Source organism: Vigna angularis, chromosome 4 (assembly GCF_016808095.1).
Source record: "Vigna angularis cultivar LongXiaoDou No.4 chromosome 4, ASM1680809v1, whole genome shotgun sequence".
NCBI lineage: Eukaryota > Viridiplantae > Streptophyta > Magnoliopsida > Fabales > Fabaceae > Vigna > Vigna angularis.
Window position 1 is genome coordinate 4066620 of NC_068973.1, and position 27439 is coordinate 4094058.

Sequence of the window (27439 nt, forward strand, 5' to 3'; positions counted from 1 at the left end):
TTTTCCTTAATGTTTGTTTTCAGTTAATTTTGTTGTCTTTCTCAGCATACTCCATCTTTTCTGAATAATAATTCATAATTCAAGCAGTTGATCTTTTTCCTATGTCTACAACAAAACATGCTTTCTTTTATGTTTTTTCATAACAGAGTTTTTCAATAGAACATGGTAACAAAAATCTAGTGTTCATTATTTTGCATCTTCATCCAAGTAAGAATTTGGTTATGTTTCTTGTTTTTCTTTTTATTGATTCCACCAAATATCATTTTTGAAGTACAACTATGATTCTTGACCAAACTACTTCGCAACCTTCGGAATTTGATAGAATGTATTCTGTACGGTGCAATAATTCATTCAACCAAAATTTTTAGATGGACAAAGCTACTGAACTAGAAAGATCTTAAAACAGATATTCACAAAGATTTTGTTCTTATTTTAGAATTGTAACTCTTCTTCAATAAAGCAAGGTGAGCAATCAATAACTGAATTTCTTTAAGAAACTGAATTTTGAAATCGATATGTACCACAAAGTATTCTTGCAATATTATTTTACCTATTATTGCTCTAAGACCATATCAAAACTAAAAGAAAAAATAGGTTTTGTGGTGGACGTGAGAAAAAAAGATGAACAACTTCTTAAATCGTTATTCAGAAAAACCATATGGGGAGTGCAAGTTATTTTGAAAGTGTGGTCTCATTCTTATAAACCACAAAAACAATAAACAAATACTTAAAAAAAATTATGAAATATTTAAATACTGAATAAAATAAAATTTGGAAGTATTTGAACATATAATTATTTAGAAGGTCTTTATTTTATTAGGGAAAAAAAGAATTTGTTGGAAAGAGAAGCCACGTCAGAAAAGGAGAACGTGGGTGGTGTCCGTTATTGTATGAGAGGGAGCGTCTATTTTTATGCGGGCGTCACAAATATTGAAAGTCGTAGGAAACGGAAAACGAAAGGAGGTTGGTTTGAGAAGGAAGGAACTCCATGTCGATGTCTCCTTACCTTCTCTATTGAAGAAGCCATGGTAGAGGAATTCTCCAAATCGGTGGAGGAGGGGCTCCGCCTCTCCAAGAGAATATACTTCGGCAAAGACCGCGCCGTCTCGCCGCCCAAGCCTCCTCCAACCATGTCCAAGTCCAACACCTCCTACCTCCCCACCGCTCCCATGCTCTACGCCGTCATTCACAATCCTGCTATCGTCGACAACCCCGACGTTCCAAGCTATCAGCCTTATGTCCATGGAAAGTGCGACCCGCCCGCGCTCATTCCTCTTCACATGACCGCCGTTCACCTTCAAGCGCAATGCTATCTCGACGCCGCCGCCTTCCTCACCCTCTCCGCCACGTTCCGACTCCACTGCGTCTCCGGCAGCCGCTTCTGCGATTGCATCGTTGCCGTCCCCGTCCCACATCAGGTGCGTGAAACAAATTCCATCTTTCGGTTCCTTCCTCTGCAAGTTTATTTTTATTTGGAATTACCTATTTTTTATTTCACGCTGATATTTGTAACTTACTTCTTTTTTTCCTTTCCTAGTCGTTACTATTTTCTTTCAAAGAACTAGCTGAAGGATCATATGTTAAGGGAGGTGCTAAATAAAATATGATAAGGACTACAACAAAAAAAAAACTAATGCTTGTTTTGAAAAACTCACACTAGATAAATAAAAATAAGAAAAAAAAAGTGAGATGAAATTTGACTTATTAAAAATATATATTTTTTAAACACACTAATTTACGAATTAATTTTACTCTTTGAAGGACTAATTTAAAATTTTCTTTTTATGAAGGGGTAAAGCGCAGATAAGTATAGGAATAAATTTATGAAAATGATATAATATCAATGTTCTAATTATGATTTTTGTTAATTTTGGGACCTAATTAACAATCCTAAATATGTGTTGAACCAAAAATAAATTGTGTTTGCTTTTTCAACCAAGCGTGATCATGTACCTAAAACTTCTTTTGAGTTAAAGGAATCAGAAAATTTGCATTAATTGATAATTTCTACTCCTTTTTATGAGCTTGCTTTTAAAATAAAAAAGACTTCAAGCATAAATCACTACTTTTCAAACTTAATCGATATTACCCAAGATCAAGTTTACAAACAAACCCTCACACCCATGCTTTATAGTTGCAGGACTTGAATAAGAAGTCTAGGCTAGATTTCTGGCGTTCCAAATCCATTATATGTTGTTTTCTTTGTGAAAACTTAATAATTTGTTTTCTATTATTTAATGTGGAATGAGTCCCGAATATATGTTTTGTAAACTTGCCTATATGTAAGGTTTCCATAATGGCTCCCAATCATGATGCGTTTGAATAATGCTTCAAAGAAGTTGCAGATTTTGTGTTCTGATACCATTTGGCTAACAGGGTTCAATTCTAGGTGTGGAAGTCAGTGTTCATAGGAAGTCTTATTCTACTCTGCTGGTTGATATGAAAGACAAAAATGGTAAGGAGAATATGATCCAATGTCAAGATGGAGGCTTTATCGGGCCTAATTTGTTTACATTGCATATACCTCAGGTAGATATTATGTTGTGTATTCTGAAGGTTATTGATTTCTAGGTCGAAATGGTTTGGTTATCTTGTTCATATGCTTCTTATGTTTGTAACAGATAGACGGAGGTTCCAAATTATCTGTTAAATTTAGTTGGTACGAGAAGATACTATACAGCAATGATGAGTTCTTCTTGAATGTGCCGTTTACCTTTCCTGATTTTGTCAACCCTGTTGGGAAAATGTCAAAAAAAGAGAAGATAGAAATAACTGTGAATGGTATAGCTGGAAGTGAGCTTCTGTACCATAAAGCGAGTCATCCCATGAAGGTTCATATTTGGTTCAATTATTGGTGGTATTATAGTTCGTATTTTATGTAGAACCAATTAGCCATGTGATGTGGTTGTATTCCCTGACTTTACAGACAGTGAGGAACAATGCTGGGAGTACGGGTTTCTTGTATGAGGCAGATGTTCTCTCGTGGTCAAAAACTGATTTTAGCTTTTCATATGTTGTGCCTGTAAGACTCAATGCCACTTTTGTTGTCATTTTTATTTATAGCTAGCTGTTGAAAGCTGCACTTTGGCATGTTGTATAAATTCAGGATTCTTCAAGTCATATAAGTGGTGGGGTTCTCTTGGAATCTGCACCTGTGGATGATTTTGATCAAAGAGATATGTTCTGCATGTACCTTCATCCAGGAAATCTTCAGAGTAAGAAGGTTTGTAGAGTATCTATAAACTTTGTAGGTGTGCATTTTACATATAGTTTTCTGATTGTCATTTTGTTTACATTGCTGGTCCTGCTCAATGTCTAGATATTCAGAAAGGACATCGTATTTGTAATTGACGTCAGTGGAAGCATGCGCGGAAAGCTAATTGATGAAACGAAAAATGCACTATCGGTTGCTCTCTCTAAGCTCGATCCTGACGATTCATTTAGTATTATAGCATTTAATGGAGATATATACCAATTTTCAAAATCAATGGAATTGGCTTCAAAGGATGCTGTTGAAAGGGCCATAGAGTGGATTAACATAAACTTTGTTGCAGGGGGTGATACGAATATTTTGCATCCTTTAAACACGGTAACTTAAATATTCATACAAATTTTCTTTTTTCCGGGGGTAGGAGGGGTGGAGTGTGAATTTTATGTTTCTATTTGACATATTTGTTGTTAATTATATACATAAACACACATGACCATTCATCCAACATCCTTTAAGAAATATTTTTCTTTGCTGATTTTTTTTTCAATATTAAAAAATAAAATAATATTAAAAGTCACGTGATTAGGTGTTTTCTCGGTATTTTATACTGTTTGAGTTTCTTCCGTGTATCAACACTCTAGTTAGTTTGTCATGTTTTGGTTATGATCATTCATTGTTTAACAAGAAAACTTCTGAATTAAAGTGCAATGTACTGTCTACTGAACAAATGAATCAATATGTGCTCAACTTGATGGAAATAGTTTTACTGTCTTTGTGACCCTCAAATCAGCTTTTGTGATTGTTAATGGTCACCACAGTTCTTTCTGTTCACTGTCATTGGGTAGCGTTGCATTGTATATTTGTATATTTTTACTTTGTCTTTTCTTTCAGGCAATAGAGATGCTATCTGATGCTCAAAGTTCAGTTCCAATTATTTTCCTAGTTACAGATGGAACTGTTGAACATGAGAGACAAATTTGTGATGTGATAAAGAATCATGTGACCAATGGAGAGTCAATGACCCCACGAATTTATACTTTTGGCATAGGTATGATTTCTTCTTTCCAGTATTTGAAGTCTGGATTCATTGTTACGTTCTTACCCAATTAAAATTCATCGATTCTAGTATTTTTTTTTTTGTATTGTGAAATCTTTTGAGTTTACTTTCTAATGTTACTAAAATCACATTCAATCCCAGGTCCATTCTGCAATAATTATTTCTTGCGGATGCTTGCTACGATAAGTCGGGGCCAACATCTTGCAGCATTGGATGCAGGCAAGTTCTAAACTTTTAACTTCAAAAAGTAAATGTCATCGTTGTTGTTTCTTGTTATTGTGAGCTTAGTGGCAATTTTGGATTTTAGAGACATTTTGATCTTCAAACCATGTCAATGAACACATACCTGACAAACAATTATATTATCTAAGGTAGGTTGTAACTTTATGTATTATAGTTGGATTACCTGATTGTGTTGACTAGCCTTAAACATTCAAACAAGTGGTCCTATAATGGTTTTGGACACTGGTTTCACAATTGTTTATAGAAAGGTCCTCTTTCTCTTGTTTAATTGCAAGGGGTGCATAAACATTAAAAACAGAAGTAGAGTAAAATTTCTGATTTGATCGAGTGTTCAACCTTATAAAAAATATTCGGGTGTTCAACAATTTAAGTTATGACCTATTTGAATTTATTGCAGATTTGATCGAGTCTCAAATGCTGCAATTCTTCCACAAAGCTTCATCTATTGTTCTTGCAAATATCACAGCAGACATATTCAATGGTCTGAATGATGTTGAGGTAAACATCTTATTGACACCTGGTTAGATAAAGGGAAATAAATGTGTCAGCATGTTTGCTTTTTTTTTCTTCTCACTAATTTCCGTCCTTGACTTTTATACATTTGCTTTAGTTTTTCTACCTTAACCCAGCTCAAAATATTGATATTTGTCTGATAGAACTGGATTACAATCAGGGTGCAGAAAGAAAATGATACTTAGAAGTTTATTGAGTAATATCCAACTCTGGATCAATGGATGCCTAGAGTTAAGAAGATACAAAGGAGGCTTCCCCAGTATTTCAAGAGCCTAGACTCTCCCACCCTAAACTAACTGGACCAACTTTTATACTCCATTACATTCTCTGCCACCACTATATATATATCAGGCTAACTAATTAACTAACTCTAATGGCTTTACTGACAAAACTTGCCTTTAACTAACAGGGTCTGGTCCACGTGATTCCTTTGGCGTTGACCCATTCTTATTTCTCTCGGTATTGATTTTCTAAACTGGGAATCAGTTTCCTAGTCTCCACTGTTTTTGATGGAGTAATTTGAGTTAGGAGAGGTCCTGCTTGCAAAAAAATTCCAATGGCTTCTTTTTTAGTTTCTATGCTCTTCCTACTGAATTCTGCAGTTCCCTCATGCCTTTGGGGGATACTTATTTATCTTTATGTTTCTTTTTTCCCGTTTATATCTTCTTTAGAAAAATATTAGCGATTGAAGACTAAAATGATGCCATGATGGGATTCATATTACTTTTCTGTAGCATATGTTATTATAAGTTCCATTCTTTTATCTAATTTCCCCTGAACTTGTGGTTCACTCTAATAGCATTATTTGCTATATATCTTGTCATAGGTGTTCCCCTTCCATATTCCAGATCTTTCCTCAGATGGTCCATTGATTTTTTCTGGAAGATACAATGGCAGTTTTCCCAAAGATCTTGAAATTAAAGGGGTCTTGGCTGATTTCAGTAATTTTGTAATAGATATGAAGATTGAAGAGGCTAAGGAGATACCTGTACAAAGGGTAATGCACTTCGCACTACCTTGCTTATTCGCAATTCAAGCTTATTTGTCTATCTTTTTCCTTAAACTATATCTAAAATTTCTGGAGAGGATGCTCAAATTTGTTTATGGGTGCTAGAAATCTATTTGGTACTCTGTCATCCTCTTTGAACTTTGAAGGATCCGTCATGTCATGAAGCATAGAGTGGTATACCAGTCACATTTAGTCCTAATTCCTCTTTTTTTTTTACATTCCATCCTTATGATTTTCTGGGGGTACATAAAGAACCATGGCTTTCTTTATCCTTCTAATGTGTGCATATTGTAGTTTACCTTGTAATAAAGATGCACAAGTTTGTTATTTCATTTCATTTCCTTTTCTGTTAATTATTATTCTCCTGCACTGCTTTTTCTTTATCAGATTTGTGCAAGGGACCAAATAGAGTATCTTACTGCTCAAGCTTGGCTCTCAAACGATGAAAAATTAGAACAGCGGGTTTGTTATTAGTTTCTGTTCTATCACTCCACGTATTCACGTGCTTGGGTTAAAATTTCATCTAGGCTGTAACGGTTCTTCAATTTGATATTCGGCCATTTTATTTTTCTCTAAATTTTTTTTTTCTTGAGCTACCTCATTTAAATTGCCAGGTTGCAAAACTAAGCTTACAAACGGGCTTTATATCGGAGTACACGCTTATGGCAAATCTTGAGAATGATCTTCGAAAGAATGTCAAGGAATCAGATAGAAAGAAAGAAGTATGTATCAAAAGTTGAGGTTCTTTTTCCTAATAAAATGGATATAATCTTGTGTAAACAAATTTTTTGTCATTTCACACTTTCAAATGTATTCCTTTTTGTATTAGATTTATGGTAACATGACATAGAAAACTAGAGTTTTGTCTGTTGGTTTTCCTGTTTTAATAGAACTCTTATATTTCAATTTTATATAGTCGTTGTTAGTTTTTCTTTTTCAATAAATAAAATATTACTTCCCTTTCTGACCGTTCTTCTAAATTATGGCAAAAAATATTCCTTTTTGTATTAGATTTATGGTAACATGACATAGAAAACTAGAGTTTTGTCTGTTGGTTTTCCTGTTTTAATAGAACTCTTATATTTCAATTTTATATAGTCGTTGTTAGTTTTTCTTTTTCAATAAATAAAATATTACTTCCCTTTCTGACCGTTCTTCTAAATTATGGCAAAAAATATTCCTTTTTGTATTAGATTTATGGTAACATGACATAGAAAACTAGAGTTTTGTCTGTTGGTTTTCCTGTTTTAATAGAACTCTTATATTTCAATTTTATATAGTCGTTGTTAGTTTTTCTTTTTCAATAAATAAAATATTACTTCCCTTTCTGACCGTTCTTCTAAATTATGGCAAAAAGTATTCCTTTTTGTATTAGATTTATGGTAACATGACATAGAAAACTAGAGTTTTGTCTGTTGGTTTTCCTGTTTTAATAGAACTCTTATATTTCAATTTTATATAGTCGTTGTTAGTTTTTCTTTTTCAATAAATAAAATATTACTTCCCTTTCTGACCGTTCTTCTAAATTATGGCAAAAAGGTGTCAAAAAAGAGCCATCATAAGAAGACTGGTGCAAAAGAACAAGGGAACCGAATGTTTTTGCTCCCTCACTTAGGTATAGGATTTGGCAACTTGGCTGCAACTGCTGAAAACATTCAGCCGGGACGTCATGAACCAAAAGGGCCTGATGCGGCTGAAATCTTTGTTAAGCGGGCCACGAATTGTTGTAGCTCCTTCTGCAATTCCTGCTGTTGCATGTCCTGCATTCATGCGTGTACCCGGATAAACACCCAATGCGCAAATGCAATTACTCAACTCTGCGTTGGTTTGGGATGCCTCAGCTGCCTTGAATGTTGTGCAGATATATGCTGTTCTGGAAATGAAAGCTGAAACCTCAAAATATGTTGTATGGTTGCTGCTATACACTACATAGAAATTACTGTTTATTGGGGTTGTTGCTTTGGGAATGTATATGCTTATGTCATCGGTTTCGTTTTATAGTTCATTTTTCTTGCCAACATTGGGTAATTTAAATTTTCCAAGGGTATCTTGTCCGGCATGTTTAATTTGCTATAGAAAGTCAATTTTCAATGCTTATACTGTTAGAAAAGAAAAGAGTTTTGTCAAATACAGCTTTACTCCCTCCTTTTAGCTTATTAGACACATATCTCAAAGGATTTTTACTGTTTAAAATAAACAACAGAAATCTATTGTAATTTTATCCTCTGGTTAAGTACCAGAGAAGTGATGGTTATACTGTCTATTCTAGCAACTCCTAGCTAGCACTAGTAAGCTGTCTTCAAAAGTTGCATCAACGTATATACACATTAACACGTAAAGCAGGCAGGAACTGCCCATGTATTGTGTAGTCTGTTTTCCATCCTAATAATTTTCATAGTTGCAATTTTTTTACCTTTACCTCTAAGATTCTGTGACATCTCTCTCTACTTGTATATCTGATTCTTTTTCCTCATCCTCATCTGATGAAACCACCGTTCTGTGATGGAAGGTTTGCTGAATTCTCGTCACTCCCTTTTCCACGGGCCCTATTGCTTGATTTATTGCCAGTACAACATCCTCGACAACCTGATGGATAGATAAGATGGGTTAACAGTGATAATTAAGGCAGATTATGTGATTCTTATGCAATGAACTTACTCTCTGACCACCTTCAACAACGATATCCTGGACGCTCTCCGTCACACTTGTTCTTGGAGACTCAACTCGAGTCGATGTCTCTTTTAGCAAAGCAGCTTTCTGCCTGTTCTCCTCATCTATCTCCAGGGCTGCCTCCTTTGTTTCTTTTCTGACTTTTCCATATGCAGCAGAAGGAAGAAATTGATATGGTTTTGCAGAAAATACAAACACATGAGCAACAGCTGCAACGGCCATCTGCATTACCATGTACATGAAAGTAGTTTGGGATGTAAGGGAATTGAAAATCATTTTTACTGTCTTCATTTAGGACTAATTTCTAAAAAATAATAGAATTTTGGCTATGGTGATTTTCAGAACTCAAACCCAATTATCACTTCTGTGTACGTAGGCTTAAAACCTTGACATGCAAGGAACAATAACTTTGTGTTTCGAGGCCCTGAAATTATCATTATTTGTTGACCTATTACATCCAGAAAAAAGGAGGGCTCACTAGTAAATGAGATTCATTGAACAGAGAACTCATATCGTTCAGTGGGCTCCTCGTGAATGCTTCATCGTAGAGAATGCATTAAAGCTGTGTGAAGAGTGTTCTACCAGCATTTCTTAGACGCCCAAGTGAAGTCTATGCATATAAAATTCTTTCAATTCATTTGCCTCCAGGTAGGAGAAAATAAGATCATCTATCAAAAAGCCTTTTGTTTAGAAACAGTGAAGCACATAATGATGATATGTACACAATTAGCACCTAAATTTTGAGACTAAAAATTGATCTTTCTCAACAAAAATAGTGTGATTCGCTCATCTACCCAAAAATAATTATATTGAAAAGAATCAACCTATATTTTTTATTGTTTCTTGACCCATTTCCCAAGGGTTGCTAGCAGAAGATGAAGATAAACCTTGCAAAGTTCAAATAGGATGACAAAATGGATCACTATCCCTTCTGCTAATAAAACAAAAATATCTGTCAAACCTAGCTTCTTAAAAAATGTTTATTTTATATCTTGATGGTGGTTATGAGAAATACCACAAGACTAAAGAGATACAGAGGAATTAATTACCTCTACGCAAATTAAGAAATCTTGTAAACCAGTTTGGAATTTTCCCTCATTGGGTAGCACCTCAAATGTACACAGTACCGCAATACCTACACCTTGCCACCAAGTAGCAAACACAATAGCCTTGAAGCTGATGAACTTTGCAAGTGGCTGTATTGGTTGAAGTCTCTCATGAGTAACATTATAGAACTGAACAAGGCAGTATAATGCCCACATCTGGCTGAAGTTCATTACTACTGCTATGTATGGATACCTGCAAAATGTGGAAAACCATTATTATTGAAAAAAATTGAAGATGACTTTGCCTAGTATTAACCAGTGCACACAATTAATAGAGAAAAAAAAATGGACAAAACATGCGAGATATATCAGTTTATGATGTCAGAGACCATGATAAATCAGATATTGAATTCCATCTTGGTAGAGAATACTCACCCGTAGTACCACTTGAATTCCCCATCACCATAAACACCAAACTGTTCTAATATAAATGCTAACAATGCACAAACAGTCTTCAGGATCATCTGCACTATATCTTAGTGATATTAGAGTCGTTTTGGAACTGAAATATTAAGGAAAACTTCAGCGACTTACATATTGAACAAGACCAAATTTTTCTATTGTGAGAAGATCTTTTCCTAGCTTGCCTGGATGCCAAAAGAAGTTGCAAAATGATCTATCATCCATGTCATGATTCTCATCTAGGCCATCTAACAAGGATTTACCAAGGTGCTCTGCATATTCATCTTCAAGTAATTCCACAACCTTTCCTTCACCACCTAGCACATTGCATTTGAAGAATAGAGTTAAGCGAAATATTTTCAGTTATGACATTTAGCATCATGATATGCGGTCTTCTCTAAAACAGGAATTCAAAGAAGTGAGTATAACATCAAATCTTGGGGAGCTGAAGTGTTTCCGAAACCCTTTTCTATTTTTTATTCCAGTTCCCTAAGACTACATCCTTCATGAACAGCTTTCAGTTGCAGATATAACATATGTAACTTCTATTTTACTTTACTTCCTGCATTTCTAAAATAGCCAAGTTTAGATGAGAAGAAGACTAGATATGCCTGATGCTAAAACATCCACTGCCATATTCTCAAGACGTTGAGGTTAGTGCCTGTAACTTACCAAGAGCAGCAATCAGGTATCTGCCAAAAGAATACAAGGCAAAGGCTTCATAGCAGTTTCTTAAAATGTCACATGCTAGAGATAATCTTGGATTCCACAAAGAAATAATCTGGAATAACAGGGAGAGAGAAAACAAAAGTTGAGTCATGTTGAAGTACCGCGGCTACTCTAAACTCTTTTGAAGTAGAAATTTGATCCAGAAACCAGCATGCAACATCTTACTTTCCGCTTTGTTTAACAAGGGGAGATGTAACTTGGATTGAGCATGGACCATTGTGATTTATCATGCAATTTCATAGCTTTAGAGACACAAAAGTAAACCATGAAAGCTTGCATTGTTAGTGATTTCCTAAACTTTACCCCGTCCTTTTTGAGGTGAAAAAAAGTTTATAGTTCCAGAAGAATATAGGAATTGTATTCATCATAATAGATCAGACAATCTGATTAAAAAGAGAAATGAAAGAAAGGAATGTAATCACTGAAGGAAACCTTCCATTCTCTGTGGCATAATAGCCTCACTCCTTCAATCTCCCATCCTTATTACACCATTTCCTATACTTCCCTTATTCCTCTTTTTCCTTCTACAGTCATATCAGTTGGCCATCTGAGATAAGCTACATGGATCCCATAACGCCACTGAGATTGATTAAAATCCAATTCTACCAGCTTATCAGTCTATATTACCAATTGCTTGAATACCGATACAACCTTAATACGATTCAAGACTAGATGTAGTTGTTCCTTCAAATGACTAACCCAACCAAGCCAAAAAGAAATAGGAATGTATTTCAGAGAGTAATAGAACCTTACAGACTCAGTAGCATAGATAGGGACCATTGAAATAACACCAACAATCCACTTCTGCTCCTGAATGTAAACCAGTTTTCGGGTTAGTCAAAGTTGTTCCTAACCTCTAAACATTTGATTCAAGCTAAAAAGGTTGCAACTTCAATATGTGGAAACGTATGACATGTTATTTTGTCCTTTTTTTTTCTTCTTACACAAGCAGAAGTGATATCTGAAGGCAGTGCATTTTTTATTTTTTTGAAAGACAAATTTCATTGAATAAAATTTCAACGAGCAAACACCACAGAACTCATCCACACCTCATGGCACAGTAGAGGCGAAGAAAGAATAAATAAGAACTTGATTGATTAAATGGGCACGAGAAAATGAACTCACTGCAGGGTTGTTGTATGATTGAAGATGTTGCAGAATGAGAAGGAAAGACAGCACTAGAGCTCCAAGCACAGAACAACCAGCAATTATGGCAGCAGGTGGGCGAAGATTTTTGTATGTTCCTTCAAAGTTTGAGAAATGATTTGGTGCCATTCCTCATGCATCTTTCTCTCTAAACACTTGAGAACTTTTACACTTCAATCACACCAAAGCATGCAACATGCAACTTCCATTAATGTAAGGTTCAAGTTCTCAATAACAACCATTCATAGGTTCGTGCTTATTAGAATTAAGAAAATGCCACTTCAATCTCATTAACAATTCCATTCTGCTAAGGAGACACACGTGCCTGCATTAAACTTCTAGCATATAGTTGCAGAGATAACGAAGAAAAATTTTACATTTATACACTGTTCTAATATAAATAAATAATCTGAAATTCATGTTCTGTCACAAATGGACTTCAGTTAAGGTGACAAGACAACATGGTCAGAAAACCACTTACCACATTAAGAAGGGAACTAAAGAGTAACCAACATGTTTAAAAAATGTTGCAAGTGAGATGAACAACACAATATGCATATATAACTACCGATCTTTACACGTGTGCACAAAGATTGACACGTTTTGCTATGTCGCTTCCGAAAAGGACGCGTGTAGTTTCGTTCTGAAATCCTCACCATGAACAGAATCCTTACATTTTTGTACTCTACAAATTTAATTTGTTTTCTTCTATTATAAGTCAAATCAATAATTTTAACGACAGACACGTTATTTATTGACTTAATACCTTATTTTGTCTCCAGTTTCACTCGAAAATATCAAATTAGTCCATCCTTTAAAAGTGCATCAACTACGTTTTTACTTAATAAAATTTATATAAATAAAATCTTTTTCCTTAAATCCGTACAAATAGCGTTAATTATTGTACGGATTTAAGGCCGTTTGTACGGATTTAACGGAAATGATTTTATTGATATAAATTTTATTAAATAAAGACGTAATTAACGCACTTTTTAAACGATGCACTAATTTAACATTTTCAAGCAAAATTAGGAACAAAATAGGATATTAAGCCTTATTTATTTTATATTCATTCATTAAGAAAATTTCTTTTTTTTTTCTACGCATTGTTATACGTTATTGTTATTATTGTACATTTTACTTTTACATTCTAATACATAATTCTAAATTATTTTTTAAACTCAATTCACGATATATCTCAACAAAATATAAAAATTAATAAATGAAATTTATTTAATTTATAATTAATTTTATAATCAAGTTTTTTTTTAATTTTGGTAATTATGTTTTATATGAGTATTGGAAGACTCTTTGGTGAATATCTCTTTATGTATAGATTTATATGTGATGGTTTATATGGTTATTTAGGTTTGTGTTTGATAGAATAATTTTGAATTTAATTGATATGTGGATTACTAATTAAAATGTTTTCTTTTATATACATTTAAATTAGTTAAAAATTTAATATGTTATTTATGTGATTATATGCTATGATTATACTATATACTAAAATGATTTGAACATACCTTTGTAGAATTATAATTAAATCTCTTCTTACTTTTACGAGGGTGTTACACATAAATTTTTACTACTTCTTTTACGTCATTATCAATTTCTTTGTTTAGTAAATTTGTTATTATACATTAAATAAATAAATTAATTAATTTTTATTTGATAAATAATTATTAAGTATTTTACAATAACTCTTTTCAATTTTACATAATACGAAAATCACATATAAATTATTCAAAAGTGAAGTAAAAGTAATATTAGAAATTATATTTGTAGTTAGCAAATAAATATAACTTATGACTACATTATGTATGGGCTCATTTTAAATGGGACGGTATTACAAGAGTGATATAAATTAGAGTGATATAAATTGGTGTTGGTGATGGTTAAGGAGTATAATTTTTGTTTAGGTTTAAAATGAAGGTAATGTGAAGAGAAACTTGTTTACACTATTTTTTGGAAAATAAACTTTAATAATTTTAAATATAAATTAAATTTTAAAATTATCTATAAAGTATTATTTTGATCTTCAAAATTATTAGTTAAAATCCACCGTGTGTAACATCCCAAAATACAATGTAAAAACTATATAAAAGAATAATCACATCGATTAATATTACAGATCAGTCTTACAAAATAAAGAACGTACGCTTATGGCCGAACGACCTTACAGAGAAACAAGAAAATTAAAACCGAACAACATAAGCAAACCCGACCGAACGGTTTACAAAATGCTATACCGAACGGTCCTACAAAATAAGAGTGAAAAGATTATCGAACGATCATCTTAAAACTAAACTAATAATACTGACCGAACGGTTCTACTGTTCGGTCTTAATTTCTACCTCAACTAAATTTTCTTCTTCTAGCGCTTCTTCCAGCAACTCGTCTCCTTCTGCTCACATCCACATGGATGATCATTGCAACGGAAAGACAACCGAACGTACAAAACAGACAAGACAGGAAACATAGGGTAAGCTTATGTAATTCAATTCATGTATAAACATACATTTCAAACAATCAACCAAACAAGATAATTCATCACTCGTTCATGCAAAGCCTAATACTAGACTGACTGTCCGGACTGTATGAATTCTGTGTAGCTACGACGTTTGTGCACCCAAGTGATGTAGTAACTGGGATACCCTCAACAGCTGCCACCCGAGGTTAGTCCTATCTGTCCAAATTAACCATAAGGCCTAGGACCTCCTGCTGTTCCCACACATGATTTACCCTCCTCTACGTGAGGACGAGTAATCACGGAACATCAGGATGAACCGCTAGCTTAGCATGCCCACATTCATACTTTACAAATTCCAATATACATTCATGAGCTATTCCTCCCCGGAACGCTCGTCCATAATCCAAAACATTTCATCCATATCATATTCTATTCATCTTTCATTATTAATAATCTCAATTAAACCCTTCGTACAAAGATCACTAAGTATACCAAATACCGAACATTAAACATCAACCCTGAACCAGACCGAACGCTTGGAGTGAGACCAAAGGTCTCTAGTTCCAAACGGATCAAAACCGAGAGATGGAATCATTGGTTTTAAGAAAGGGAGTGATTAACATAATAGTTCTCAAGAACGATTAGGAATCAAACGTTTATTTACTAGGTGAGCCAATTGAATGAACTAACTCCCAAGTTAGACCGAATGCTAATAGGCCTAGGCCGAATACTAAGACTCTAGGCTGAAACCAATTTAAGACAGACACTGTGAAAACCTCAAATATGGGTAAAGAATTGAATTAGGTGAATAAACCGAACGTCAATAAATATACTTAGCTTTTGAATGAGTTAAACATCAAGAACAATCAGAATGTCAGTCGAAGACCAAGCACTGGAAAGGGCGAACCCTATTGAGTTTGAATGAACGTTCTTATATATATATATATATATGTATATATATATATATATGTATATATATATATATATGTATATATATATATATATGTATATATATATATATATGTATATATATATATATATATATATATGTATATATATATATATATATGTATATATATATATATATATGTATATATATATATATATGTATATATATGTATATATATATATATATGTATATATATATATATATGTATATATATATATATGAGGTTTGCTAACGCGCGTACGCCTGTTTTTCAGTTGGTACGTTTTAGAAATGTGTACCGGGTTTTAGTAGACAAAAATATCCTTATATATCATGGATTCTAAGTTTTAAGGTTAAGGGTATTTTAATAATTTTCATTCTCAAAACTAAAAAAAAAAAAAAGAAACTCCCAAACCCTTACTCACCTCTCTCATTCCTCTCAACCCTTTCTCTTTCATCTTTTTCACTCCAATCTTTTCTCTGTCATCCCTACTGTAGTTCCAATTGAAAAAATAAGAAACATTTGCCTTTAAACAATTTGTCTTTGTAAAGAGTTGAGTCATTGACATATTCACCTTCAGGCAAAGGTTCATTCAAGATCTCTTCAATTTCAACATCTTCACTAACCTCTCTAATTTCATCATCTGCTGAATCATCATCTCTAAAAAACTCCTCCAGGCCAATTACCAATTCTTTTGGATGTCATTATGCTTGTGAAAATTAGATAAAATTATATACTACAAAAATTATAAAATGAAAACTCATTATAAAGTCATTTTTTGTAAGAAATTGTTTAACAATGAGTGTTTCTGATTTTTTCAAGGCCAATTACCAATTCCTTTGATGTCATTATGCTTGTGAAAATTAGATAAAATTAGATAAGACAAAAATCATAAAATAAAAACTCATTATAAAATCATTTTTTGTAAGAAATTGTTTAACAACGAGTATTTCTGATTTTTTTCAGGTCAATTACCAATTCCTTTATGCTTGTGAAAATTGGATAAAATTAGATAAGACAAAAATTATAAGATGAAAACTCATTATAAAATCATTTTTTTGTAAGATTGTTTAACGGCAAGTGTTTTTGATTTTTTCAATTGGGGCTACAGTAGGGATGATAGAGAAAAGATTGGAATGAGAAAGATGAAAGAGAAAAGGTTGAGAGAAATTTTTGATTTTTTCAATTGGGGCTACAGTAGCGATGACAGAGAAAAGGTTGGAGTGAAAAAGATAAAAAAGAAAGGGTTGAGAGGAATGAGAAATGTGAGTAAGGGTTTGGGGGTTTCTTTTTAGTTTTGAGAATGAAAATTATTAAAATATCCTTAACCTTAAAACTTAGAATCCATGATATATAAGGATATTTTTGTCTACTAAAACCTGGTACACATTGCTAAAACGTACCAACTGAAAAATAGGCGTACGCGCGTTAGCAAACCCCTATATATATATATATATATATATATATATATATATATATATATATATATATATATATATATATATATACATATATATATTTCAGAAAGGAGAATGAGTACCTAGTGTAAGACCGAGCACTTACTCAGCACGAACGCTTGGTGGAAGACTGAGCATTACTCAGTACGAGCGCTTGGTGTAAGACCGAGCACTACTAAACTTATAGGAGAAAGGCTTGATAAATATAATAAGATACCATTTTGAGTAGTGTTTAAGAACAAACGAAAATATAAAATTACATATAGATATACTTAAGTTTATAACCGAATACCAAGGAACAACTACGCTTGGTCGAACGCTCATGCACAATATTACAAAACGAAGACGTTCGTCCTCAACTAGGATTCTTCCCAAATGAAAGAATCCAATTCCAACCAAGTTCACTAGAAAAATCGAACGGTCAAGGACCGTTCAGTGACGAACGTACACTTTCATAGGGAAATTTCATACTAGAATTCTTTATATCAATTCATCTCTCAACATCTATTTTCATAAACTCAAAAATCCATATCATGGTAAATAATCATACTTCATATACATTCAGTCACTCAACAAACATGCATTCATTAGCAACGAACGTAGAAACGAACATACAATTAAATTATATAAGCTCCCCTTACCTCTAAGCGTGACCGAACGTTCAACAATTCACCTCTAAGCGTGACCGAACGTTCAACAATGCAGAAATATATCTCCTCACTACTGAAATCTTAGAGTTCGACGATCACCCCTTACAAACTAAACCAAACAGGAAAAACATAAATACTCATAACAAAGTGACCTATTCATGCAACCAAGAATCTGGGTTCGCATGTGTAAGAAGAACGAATGTTCTAAAGAGAAAGTGACTTACTAGTTTCAGAACCAAAAACTGATCGGTTCAACTGGAAGCTCTTGACGCCGGGAGTGCTCTAGCGGTGCCTGAGTGGTGATCGGAGAAGAGAAAGTGAGTGTTTTGTAGAGAGAAGGAAAAGCTTTTAGAGAGAAGGTGGAGAAAAATGAAGTTTCAAAATTTGAAAGAGAGGTTACATGCAGAGAGTGGCGTGAGTTTTGAAAAACTAAGCTTTGCTACCACCGTCAAGGACGAACGACCACTTTGCTGCCCACACCTGTCTCCCACTTTTTGATTTCCAGATTTCCTTCGTTGACACCTGACGTCCGTTCAGAGTGGTTTTGGGTGTGTTTTTAACGAGGTCTGACATGAAGTATGCATGATGATGTGTGGTTTCTTTTAAATACCAAAATGAATAGATTTTTAAAAAAATAGTTGAATTATATTTAAAAATACTATTCATTTAAAAAATATATTCTTAAATAATCTAAAATTATATTAAATGTTAAATATTATAAAAAAACTATATTTTAAATCTAATTTAATCTCATAAATTTAATAAATTAAAATTTATAGTTATATATATATATATATATTAATACTTTTTATATCACATTACCGTTCCATATAACTTTATGACTAAAATACGATCTCAAATTTTTTTCAAATTATTTAAGTAGTTCTTTTTCCAATTAAATGTTAACTTTTATTAAACAATTAAATAGTTTTAATTTTTAGTTTTTTAATTAAGTCACAAATTTTATTAAAACAATTTAATTAGATTGTTTCAATCAGAATTTTAGAAACAATTTTAAGAGAGTAGTCAGCTAACAATATATAACGAATACATGTCACAATTTCTAAAATTAGAGTGCAATTCCAAGATTAAGGTGGCAAGTTTTTCCATTTTAGAGAGAATGTGTTGTTTGCCCTAATCAATGGTGTTGTCTCTTCATAGTGCATCTTTTCTTTCTCCTTTTTTGGTTGTTCAAGTCAGTTATGTCTTAATGTTAGTTATTTTGATCTTGTACATGTAATGCTAGGGATGCAAAATCATAGTATCATAGTGTTTCTTCTCACGGTGATGGGTCTTGGGGTTGGGTGTAATATCCATTTGTCACTATGAAAAGGTTACAATATTTGATAACGACTAAAATTACTAAGAAGGGTAGAAAACAATTTTAGGGTATCCTTAATTATAAGGTTAGATTCATGAAATTCATTTCTTGTTTAATTTATGTTTTTCAAATATAGAAATTATTGTTACTAATAAATGTTGGTTGTGTTATAGTCGTTTTGAAAAATATAATGGAAATGAAGATTTTATGGGATGTAGTTATTTCAAATGGTACAGTGAGATGGTAGTGATGAAAGAGGTCCTACTATCGTAAAACAAAGGAAAAAGATATATAATTTAGAAAAATCTCTTAAGATTTCAGAAAAATGGGTGAAGTTGTTAATAGGAATGATTTGTTTTGTTATGTGATTGACATAATCCTAGTATCAATGTTGTTGAAAATTTTATGATTTCTTGTAAAATTTAGATGAGTTGTATGTGTGTTGAACGATGTAGGATTTTGTTATGTGATGTTAGGGCTATAGTCTTTTGTAATGTTATGAAATCAATGAAAATTTTGAAGTATATATAAAAAGAAGCAATGTACAATGAAATATTTAAAAAATACATTAATAAAGACAAGATTGTACTTCATTACGTTATAAAACACTTTGTTATAAACAACATTTTTATGGAAATACATTCATAAATTCATAAATAGATGTCCTAAACAAAATAACCTGCAAAATACATAACAAAGTTTTAAATTATATCTTCAAATGTGAATTCAAAATATAGGTTGCATCTTCAAAACATACATAATTTCTACCTCGTGTTGGGTTTGCCTCGTGGTAGGTGATGTGTGGATGAATTGGTTCAAAAGGCTATGACAATTGAGTTGGTGGTTGGGATGGTTTAAAAGATTGTGGTTCTTAGGGTGGTGGTTGTGGTGCTGTAATAAATTGAGTTGCTTCAGGTGGTGGAGTTGGTGTGATTGAAGTTGCTTCATGTGGTAGAGTTAGCATGGTTAAAGTTGTTGGTTGAGATGACTAAGAAGGTTATTTAGAGTGAGTTAGTTGTGGGTAACAATTTCATTTGAGTCCAATTTCTCTACATATGGAACATCTTTTATGTAATGCAGCTTTTTATAATTATTTTTCATCTTTTTTAACTTCCAAGGTTCTAATCTATTATCCTTTTCTAATCTTTTAGAATATATCTTTTTAGGTTGAGATAATACATCAAGAAAGAAAGTAATGTCCTACACTTGTGGATCGTTAACAGGATAAATGATTGAAACTCACAATTGCATTAGAACAACTGAAACTCAATTGCATTAGAACAACTAAAACTCACCTTCGATACTTAATTGAAGAACATTTCACTTCAGGAAACTACTATCATTAAAAGTGTAATCTTTAAGTTCCAATAATGATGCCAAAAATCCAATCTTAGCTTTTGTGTTTTCATTTCACAAACAATCCCTTTTTCAATCACAATTTCATCCTAGAAATTATAAATCAAAATTCCACATCATAAAAAAATAATTACATCAAGTAGGTCACAAGTGCCAAAATATGCATGCATAACCATTTTATCTTTAATGATTTTAGCATCATTAACTATTAGAACTTAATTCAATCAAATTTTCAAAAATGGAGACGTAATTGAAAAAAAAAGACCTATTTAAATAATTTCACCAAAAATTAGACAAACTTTTTTTTTAGTATTCCTTGAAGTGTTATGGGACGAAGGTAACAAACAACTCATCTCTTTTAGAAATTTATTACAAAAAGTACGAGATTTAATAAGAAAAGATAAAGAGAGATTATATGTGTAAATTAATAGTAGGCATACAATTAATAAGTAGGTGATAGTTAATTAAGAAAAACTAATAAAAAAAATTACAGAGGAATACTAGTTTATATGCAAGTAGAGTAATATCAATTTTAATAACATGTTGATTTTTTTAATTTATTGAGTATTTATTGATTTTGTATTTATTTTTAAATAAATATATAAGTAATATTTTATAAGTAGGAATTCATTGTCTGTGAAAGATTAAATTTAAATAGAAAAATTGATTAATCGATTTTTATTTCATAAAAAATATTATATCTTTAATAGTTTTATTTTTTACGCTTTTTAAGATTTTGAGAAATTTATTCATTTATTTAAAGACCAGAGTATATTATAAGAGTCCTAATATAAAGTACTACAATCCCAGTTAATTAAAATTTTATTTTGAATAAGTTTATTTCTATCCTTACTTAAATTAATATTTAGAAGTTTTGCTTCTGTGTGATAGAAGATTCTTGCATTGCATGCAATTCAAAGGATCAAAATGAATTTTTGTTTGACTAGGATTGGCAGGATTTGTTTAGATTATTGATATAAGATTTTCATGTATAAGTTGAGCATCCTATGAGAGCTAGAATTGTATAGCTTAGTTGATTAGTTGAGTTAAAAAGCTTACGTCCAGTAAGGAAAACTAGTTATTTGAGTGTTTATTCTATCATCATTGCTGGTTTGATTGTGTATATGCATTTGTGATAAATTATGATAAATAGTGAAATAGAATCTTTTTAAGATGTGAACATGCATGAAAATTTATGATAACATAATTTGTCTTAAGTATGAGTTGAATTGATCTATTAATAAATCAAACTCGTTCAATAAAATATTATTTTAGTTCAAATATATTGTTTTTAGCTTAAGAAAGAATTGAATATACTCATCTAGAATGAGTTTGAATAATTGATATATTTATTAAAGTTTATGAATTATGCGGACTTATTTGAATATACTATTGCTTACTAAATAAAAGTGAAATTTTTTAAATTCAAAGAGCTCAAATTGTTATACGAACCGGACAAATTAATATTAATTAAAAAAAGTTTCCAAGAATTTAGGTTGCTAAATAAAAATATTCTGAAAACAAATTAAAAAACTTCAGGTTGACGTGGTTACTAGGCGATTCTAGTTTCCGTAGTGGGTGGAGTCAAGTTATATAATTTCATCATCGCATTTGGTAATGAGTTATATATTTTGAACATTACAATCAAAATGCTTATGCATTTCTCTTTTATTTTTACACGTATAAAAAAAATAAAAGAAAAACAAATACTGTCTCAAAAAAAAATTGTAAATATAAATTCTTAAATTTACTAATTAGTCATATAACAGACTATCCCCTCACGTTATTATTGACATTCATTTATGTCTCATATATAGAATTGCAGACATAACGACATATATATGAAACATGGCATCTCACGAGTTCATATTATTTTATTATGAAGCAAATCAAGTGGCAGATTGAGTTGTGGACCAAGTACCACAAACCTTACTAAATTGAGTCTTCATTCCTCGTGCTCAAAACGGAATTACTGTCACTTATCATTCTTGTTTCCTCTTCATCTTTCTCTTATATATAAAATAATTATTCTATTTTTAACCCTAGTTAATTTTCATTTCAATATCTTATTAAAAAATATTGAATAAAATTAATACAAACTTAATTAATATTGAATATAATATATTTATTTTGGAGGTTGAGATAATATTGCATTATTTAGGCAGCCTTAGAATCAGGAGTTTGTTATATGAGAAACATGACTTTGGGGCATGTTCCATCCTTACTAGTCAGCATTATCCGAATCCTACCTCATTTTCTTGAGCTGAATCCAAAAAAAATCAATGAGAAGATGAAAATTTCTATGTATCAGCAAAAATTATGTAGTGAATCCAAAGAGGCAGGGAACAAAAACAACCTTCAAAAGCCGTAAGTCCAGGGGCAGCCACATAGCTATATTGCTTTCACATCTTTCTTAGACCATTTTACTTCTTCACTGTCAACAAAGAAAATCAAATAAATAAATAAATGAATAAAAGGAAAGATATGTGGATGAAGCTCTTACAAAAATTCCTTTCATGTAACTATCGTTTTTTCTACATATACCTATCCTTTCTTTCCGCTATTCTTTTCCTTTTCACCCAATTTTTCATACCCAAAAAACCAATGTATATGTATTGCTATTTCAAACAATCAATATTAATTCATTTTATTAATTTTGTTATGAATTTTTCAATGTAAGAAGATTCGATAATGATGAAACTTGAGTCACTTATTTATGAAAATAATGCTATTTTTAATTCAAAACTTTAAGATAATAAGATTTAACTCAGATTTGTATTTTCATCAATCTCTTCCTCAATAATAAATCTCTTAGACATGTAACGAACAACGTGAACATAATGTTGTTTCTAATAATTTAATCATAGTTTAATGTCTCACGTTCTGTTCTTGCACCATAATTCATGTAATAAGAGAATTCTAAACTCAATCCGTTAATAAGAAACAACACAAATTAAGGAACTACCTCAAAAAATGTTTCCTTTGCCTTATTGGCCACCACCCTCGATTAATGATTTTTTTCGCATGTATCCTATCAAAGGTTGATTTGGAGAAGATCATCACAAATTCCAAAAGTTGTCTTGGCGGTTTATAGGGTTTGGTTGAGTTCTCATTTGGTGAGACACCGTAAAGGAGAGTTCCTGTGAGCTTGGTAAGTCGACTCTGAGGTAGGGGGAGCTAATTATTTTTGTATGAATATATTTTATACAAATATATGCAGGTTGAATGTTGAACTGGTGTGTTCTTGTGAAGCTGTTCTACGATGTCAATTTTTATTGGATAATTATAACTGAGACTGTGGAATTGTGCTTAAATAATTTATGCTTTGGTGTTGAACTGGTACATGTGGCAATTATGTTTGTAAGTGTCTCTGTTGAAATTAATATGTTTTGGTTGAAATTGTTCTGGTTGGAGGGTTTGGAGTAAGGGCTCAGTGATAGCATGTATATGGGCAGGTACTGTTTAAGGTTACTGTGAGGGGAAGGGTGATATATATAATTGGGTATTTGATGTCTAGAACCTGTAAGACACTTTTAATAACTTAGATAATTAAATCATAACTTGTTAAAAACCTTTCTTTGTTGGTAGGATAGAGGGGACTTAAAAACCTGAGTTGGCACATCCCTGATCATAGAGCAGCCCTGGCCTGGTCCAGTACGTTGTGACTAGTCATATGTGCTAGCGCCGAAGGTGAGTCTGATGCGTTCAGACATCTGAACCCTCTCCGGTGACCAATTGAGGAAAAGTAAGATCTCTACTATGATGAAAATTAGACAAGTAGTTTACCAAATAAACCATGATATATATATATATATATATATATATATATATATATATATATATATATATATATATATATATATATATTATGATAACAATTTATATCATATGTTTCATATGTTAATATAATATATATCATGTTTTCCTAACTTATATTTCCATAACATTTAATAATATACATATATATATATATATATGAACGTAAACTGGTGCATGGAGGGGATCTCACTCATTTTTCTTCTTCTGTTTGGATTGATTGATGTTGTTTGACTGTCAGGATGTATGTATGGTGTTGTTGAGTGGTTGTAAAACATATGAATGTGAACTACAATGATGTAATTGAGTATGAAGTGGACATCTCAAGGTGAGATGATTGAAAGTGATGTGTGGGGTGTTGATGTTGTTCTGTATAACTGTATGGAGCTTTGAACTGGTATGTCTATCCCTACACTCGAAGCACTGTTCATACTCAGATAGAGGAGAGCAGTGTAAGTGGTGAGAGTAGAGGGAGGTCCTCGTCTATAGTCTTAGAGTTTAGACATAGACAGATTGGGAGATTTACCTTGCATAGTGTTGGGGAGTGCCAGCTGAACTACGCAAGTGCAAGAGTTGGAGGAGAATGATGTTGCTGCACAGTCTGCGTAGGATTTAGATATTTAAACTCTTGGATGTTAAATACTCAAAACTGTCTGAGTTTAAAACTCTATATTATATTTTGAATGACTTTAATTTCGTACTTAATTGCAAGTCATACTTTAACTGTTCTCTTTATTTGGATGTCGACGCCTATATTATATAATTATGGTTATTATATTTTTGGGATGTCACACATTTTGTCTTTTACAAAGTAGTTTAAATAAAATAACGTTGTTTGGTAGGAAAGCTTTTGCTTAAAAGTTATAGCAAATGTCTCAAAACAAAAGAAGAAATTGAAGAGAAGAAACTAAAATTTTGTACTCATAAAGTACACGTTGACTTTCATTAAAGCCATTAAAAACCATTCTAGTTATTCTCAAAGTAACTCTTTTTTATCTGAAGGCATATAATGGAACATATAATGTAAATGAAAAAAAAAAGTAAATTATAAGTAAAATAGAAAAAAAAGAAGATGATGATGATATAAGAACAGATATAAAATGATGAAGGGGTAGTGGAATTTGGTAGTGTCTAGGAGAAACTGCCCAATGAAATGCATGGTGGAGATATGGTGATAGGAATCACACATAGCAAGCTTATAGGTTCGGTTAGTAAGGAACATCTAACGAGAACTTTGGCCTCAAATCTTTCTCCTTCCAAATTTCCACTATTTTTACACCTCACTAACGTTAATAAATCAAACCTAAACATTTTTTTAAATCTATTTTCCCCTCATTTAATTTATAATATCATAAAAAATGTGTATTTAATTGTAAAATTTAAGTCATGTCAATCATCTAATTTCAAATTCTAGATTAACTAATTTCGCGTAAAAATTATAATGCATATGTATATAATGTAATAAAATGCGAGAGATTTAATTTTGATTAAAAATAAAAATTTATAATATATAAATACGTGTAAATTTTATTTTATAAATTAATTTGTTAATTTTGTGAAGTTAAATTAGATTTAAAATTTAATTCTAAACTTAAAATAACATTAATTTTAAAAGTTTAATAATAAATTATAAACAATTGGTTTCGTTAGTTTAGAAGCTGATCTAATATAAAATTATGAGTTGTAAACTAAACCCTAAAATAGTAAACTCAATTTAATTAAGTCATATTTTTTTGGACTTCCTCCGAGGTTTAATTTTTGACTGCATATGTTTTACTTTTCTTTTTTTTATCGTTTCTCTTGTACTATAGTTGGTTGGTCAAAGATAAAGAAAGTAGTGAGCATACAATTATTTATTGGCAACAATGGCACAATATCCATATATTAATGTTGATGCCACATTGCATGCAGTGCATCCTTTTTGCATTGTTTGCTTTTAATTCATGATAAGTTTACATCCTTCTATTTACCAACATAACTCTTCCTTTTGCCAACATCTATAAGTTAAATCATGAAAGTTAAGCACTGTTAATTTAAAAGTATTGGAGAAACAAATAAAGCAGGTGTGTGTATATATATATGTATACATATATTTCAAATTTGTTTTAGGTCTCAGATAAATTGTATCCTAAAAAGAACACCGATGTGTGGTGTGTGCTGATTTTTCGAATGCATGATTTATACCAATTATGACGAAGATATATAATTTGTTTCATAGAATGATTAAAATAAAATAATAACATTTTAATTAATGAAATAATTGAAAATAGGTATTTTTATAAATGATAAAGTAAATTATGAAAGTAATATAGAATTTTAATCATATTTTTTTTATACAAAGTATAACATGTTAACTTGAATATAGTCAAGGTAAATTTTTTATCATCAGGGAACCCAACAAAATTTGAATCAAAATAATACGAAACCTTCCGTTGATCATAATCAATTTTTGTTTTTTTCTAAATACATTCATTTTAGAACGGACAAGTGTCATTGACATTTTTTTTTTAATTTTGTATAAGAAAGAAACAACCAATGCATGCACATTGATGTTTTTGTTTCAATATAATTTTATAAATGCGATTGATTCCTATAATGTTATGAGTGTTAGTGTAAATGATTCTAGAAAAGGAGATTGAATAAAGTTTAAATTATTTTTTGTGTTGTTCAATCTAAAATAAAACAATAAGGAGATTAAACATAATTTTTTTTATACTAGTTTATCCTTAACGTTTTTACTATATTTGGTCTTCCAAATACACAACTTAAGAAGTTTAACTATAGTGGAAAAACTTATTCAAGCAAAATTCTCTTCTATGTATAACTTGATTTCACTGTTTTAAATATCTTTCGAAGTTATAATTGTTATATGATTTCATTTCAACATTGTTGTATAAGCATATTATTCATTATTGACTAAAAAATTATTTTGATCAGCATATGTTTGGATTGAGTTGATTGGTTGATAAAGCGGTAAAATATGTAATTGTTTTGTACAGTGATAATCTGACATAGTTTAAAGTGTTTATGGTTGAGAGTTGTATAAACGTAAAAGGAATGGATAAATATTATGCTTAATTGATAATGTGAATAAAGTATCATATGGTGAAAATAAGATAAACTTTTCCATCCAATTCTTTTGTTGAGTGTGTATAAGAAAGTTATCTAACTAGATATCATTTATCTATCATGTTTGATAAACTTTGATTATGTATTAGGTGTATATATACCAGTTTAATATACTTTATCTCCTAAATTTATATACTATGATTGAATTGTTATTCTTTTAATAACATTAACTGAAACCATGAATGAGAAATTTGTTATGTATAAATTGAGTTGTATATCTTC

General features: G+C 31.5%; 2 protein-coding genes across 10 annotated transcripts; one reads left to right on the plus strand and one right to left on the minus strand.

Annotated features, from left to right (window-relative positions):
• Window positions 1–870: 870 nt before the first annotated feature.
• Window positions 871–9210, plus strand: LOC108329885 (uncharacterized). 6 transcript variants are annotated; one of them, XR_008248401.1, is made up of 15 exons: window positions 872–1418; window positions 2377–2529; window positions 2622–2831; window positions 2927–3022; window positions 3107–3223; window positions 3320–3589; window positions 4103–4259; window positions 4410–4487; window positions 4909–5009; window positions 5851–6021; window positions 6421–6495; window positions 6648–6755; window positions 7573–7939; window positions 8543–8959; window positions 9080–9210. XR_008248401.1 is itself a non-coding variant. In XM_052876376.1 (14 exons), exons 1-13 carry the CDS (start codon window positions 891–893, stop codon window positions 7921–7923), a joined length of 2415 nt encoding a protein of 804 aa, XP_052732336.1. In that variant the 5' UTR covers window positions 872–890; the 3' UTR covers window positions 7924–7939; window positions 8543–9047. The 6 variants fall into 6 exon arrangements, 5 of the variants coding, with proteins under 5 accessions (XP_052732337.1, XP_052732336.1, XP_052732340.1 ...); XM_052876376.1 differs by lacking the exon at window positions 9080–9210 and having other exon boundaries at window positions 8543–9047; XM_052876380.1 differs by lacking the exon at window positions 9080–9210 and having other exon boundaries at window positions 2390–2529; window positions 8543–9047.
• On the minus strand, window positions 7769–12617 carry LOC108329886 (protein LAZ1 homolog 2). Of its 4 annotated transcripts, none has more exons than XM_052876383.1 (9): window positions 12066–12544; window positions 11694–11750; window positions 10884–10992; window positions 10344–10528; window positions 10185–10273; window positions 9753–10002; window positions 8692–8925; window positions 8447–8619; window positions 7769–7906 (listed from the first exon to the last, which is right to left on the minus strand). In XM_052876383.1, the coding sequence occupies exons 1-8, from the start codon at window positions 12213–12215 to the stop codon at window positions 8455–8457; spliced, it is 1239 nt and encodes a 412-aa protein (XP_052732343.1). In that variant the 5' UTR covers window positions 12216–12544; the 3' UTR covers window positions 7769–7906; window positions 8447–8454. The 4 variants fall into 4 exon arrangements, with proteins under 4 accessions (XP_052732343.1, XP_052732341.1, XP_017419744.1 ...); XM_052876381.1 differs by having other exon boundaries at window positions 7770–7906; window positions 8453–8619; XM_017564255.2 differs by lacking the exon at window positions 7769–7906 and adding an exon at window positions 12568–12617 and having other exon boundaries at window positions 8211–8619; window positions 12066–12257.
• Window positions 12618–27439: the final 14822 nt, after the last annotated feature.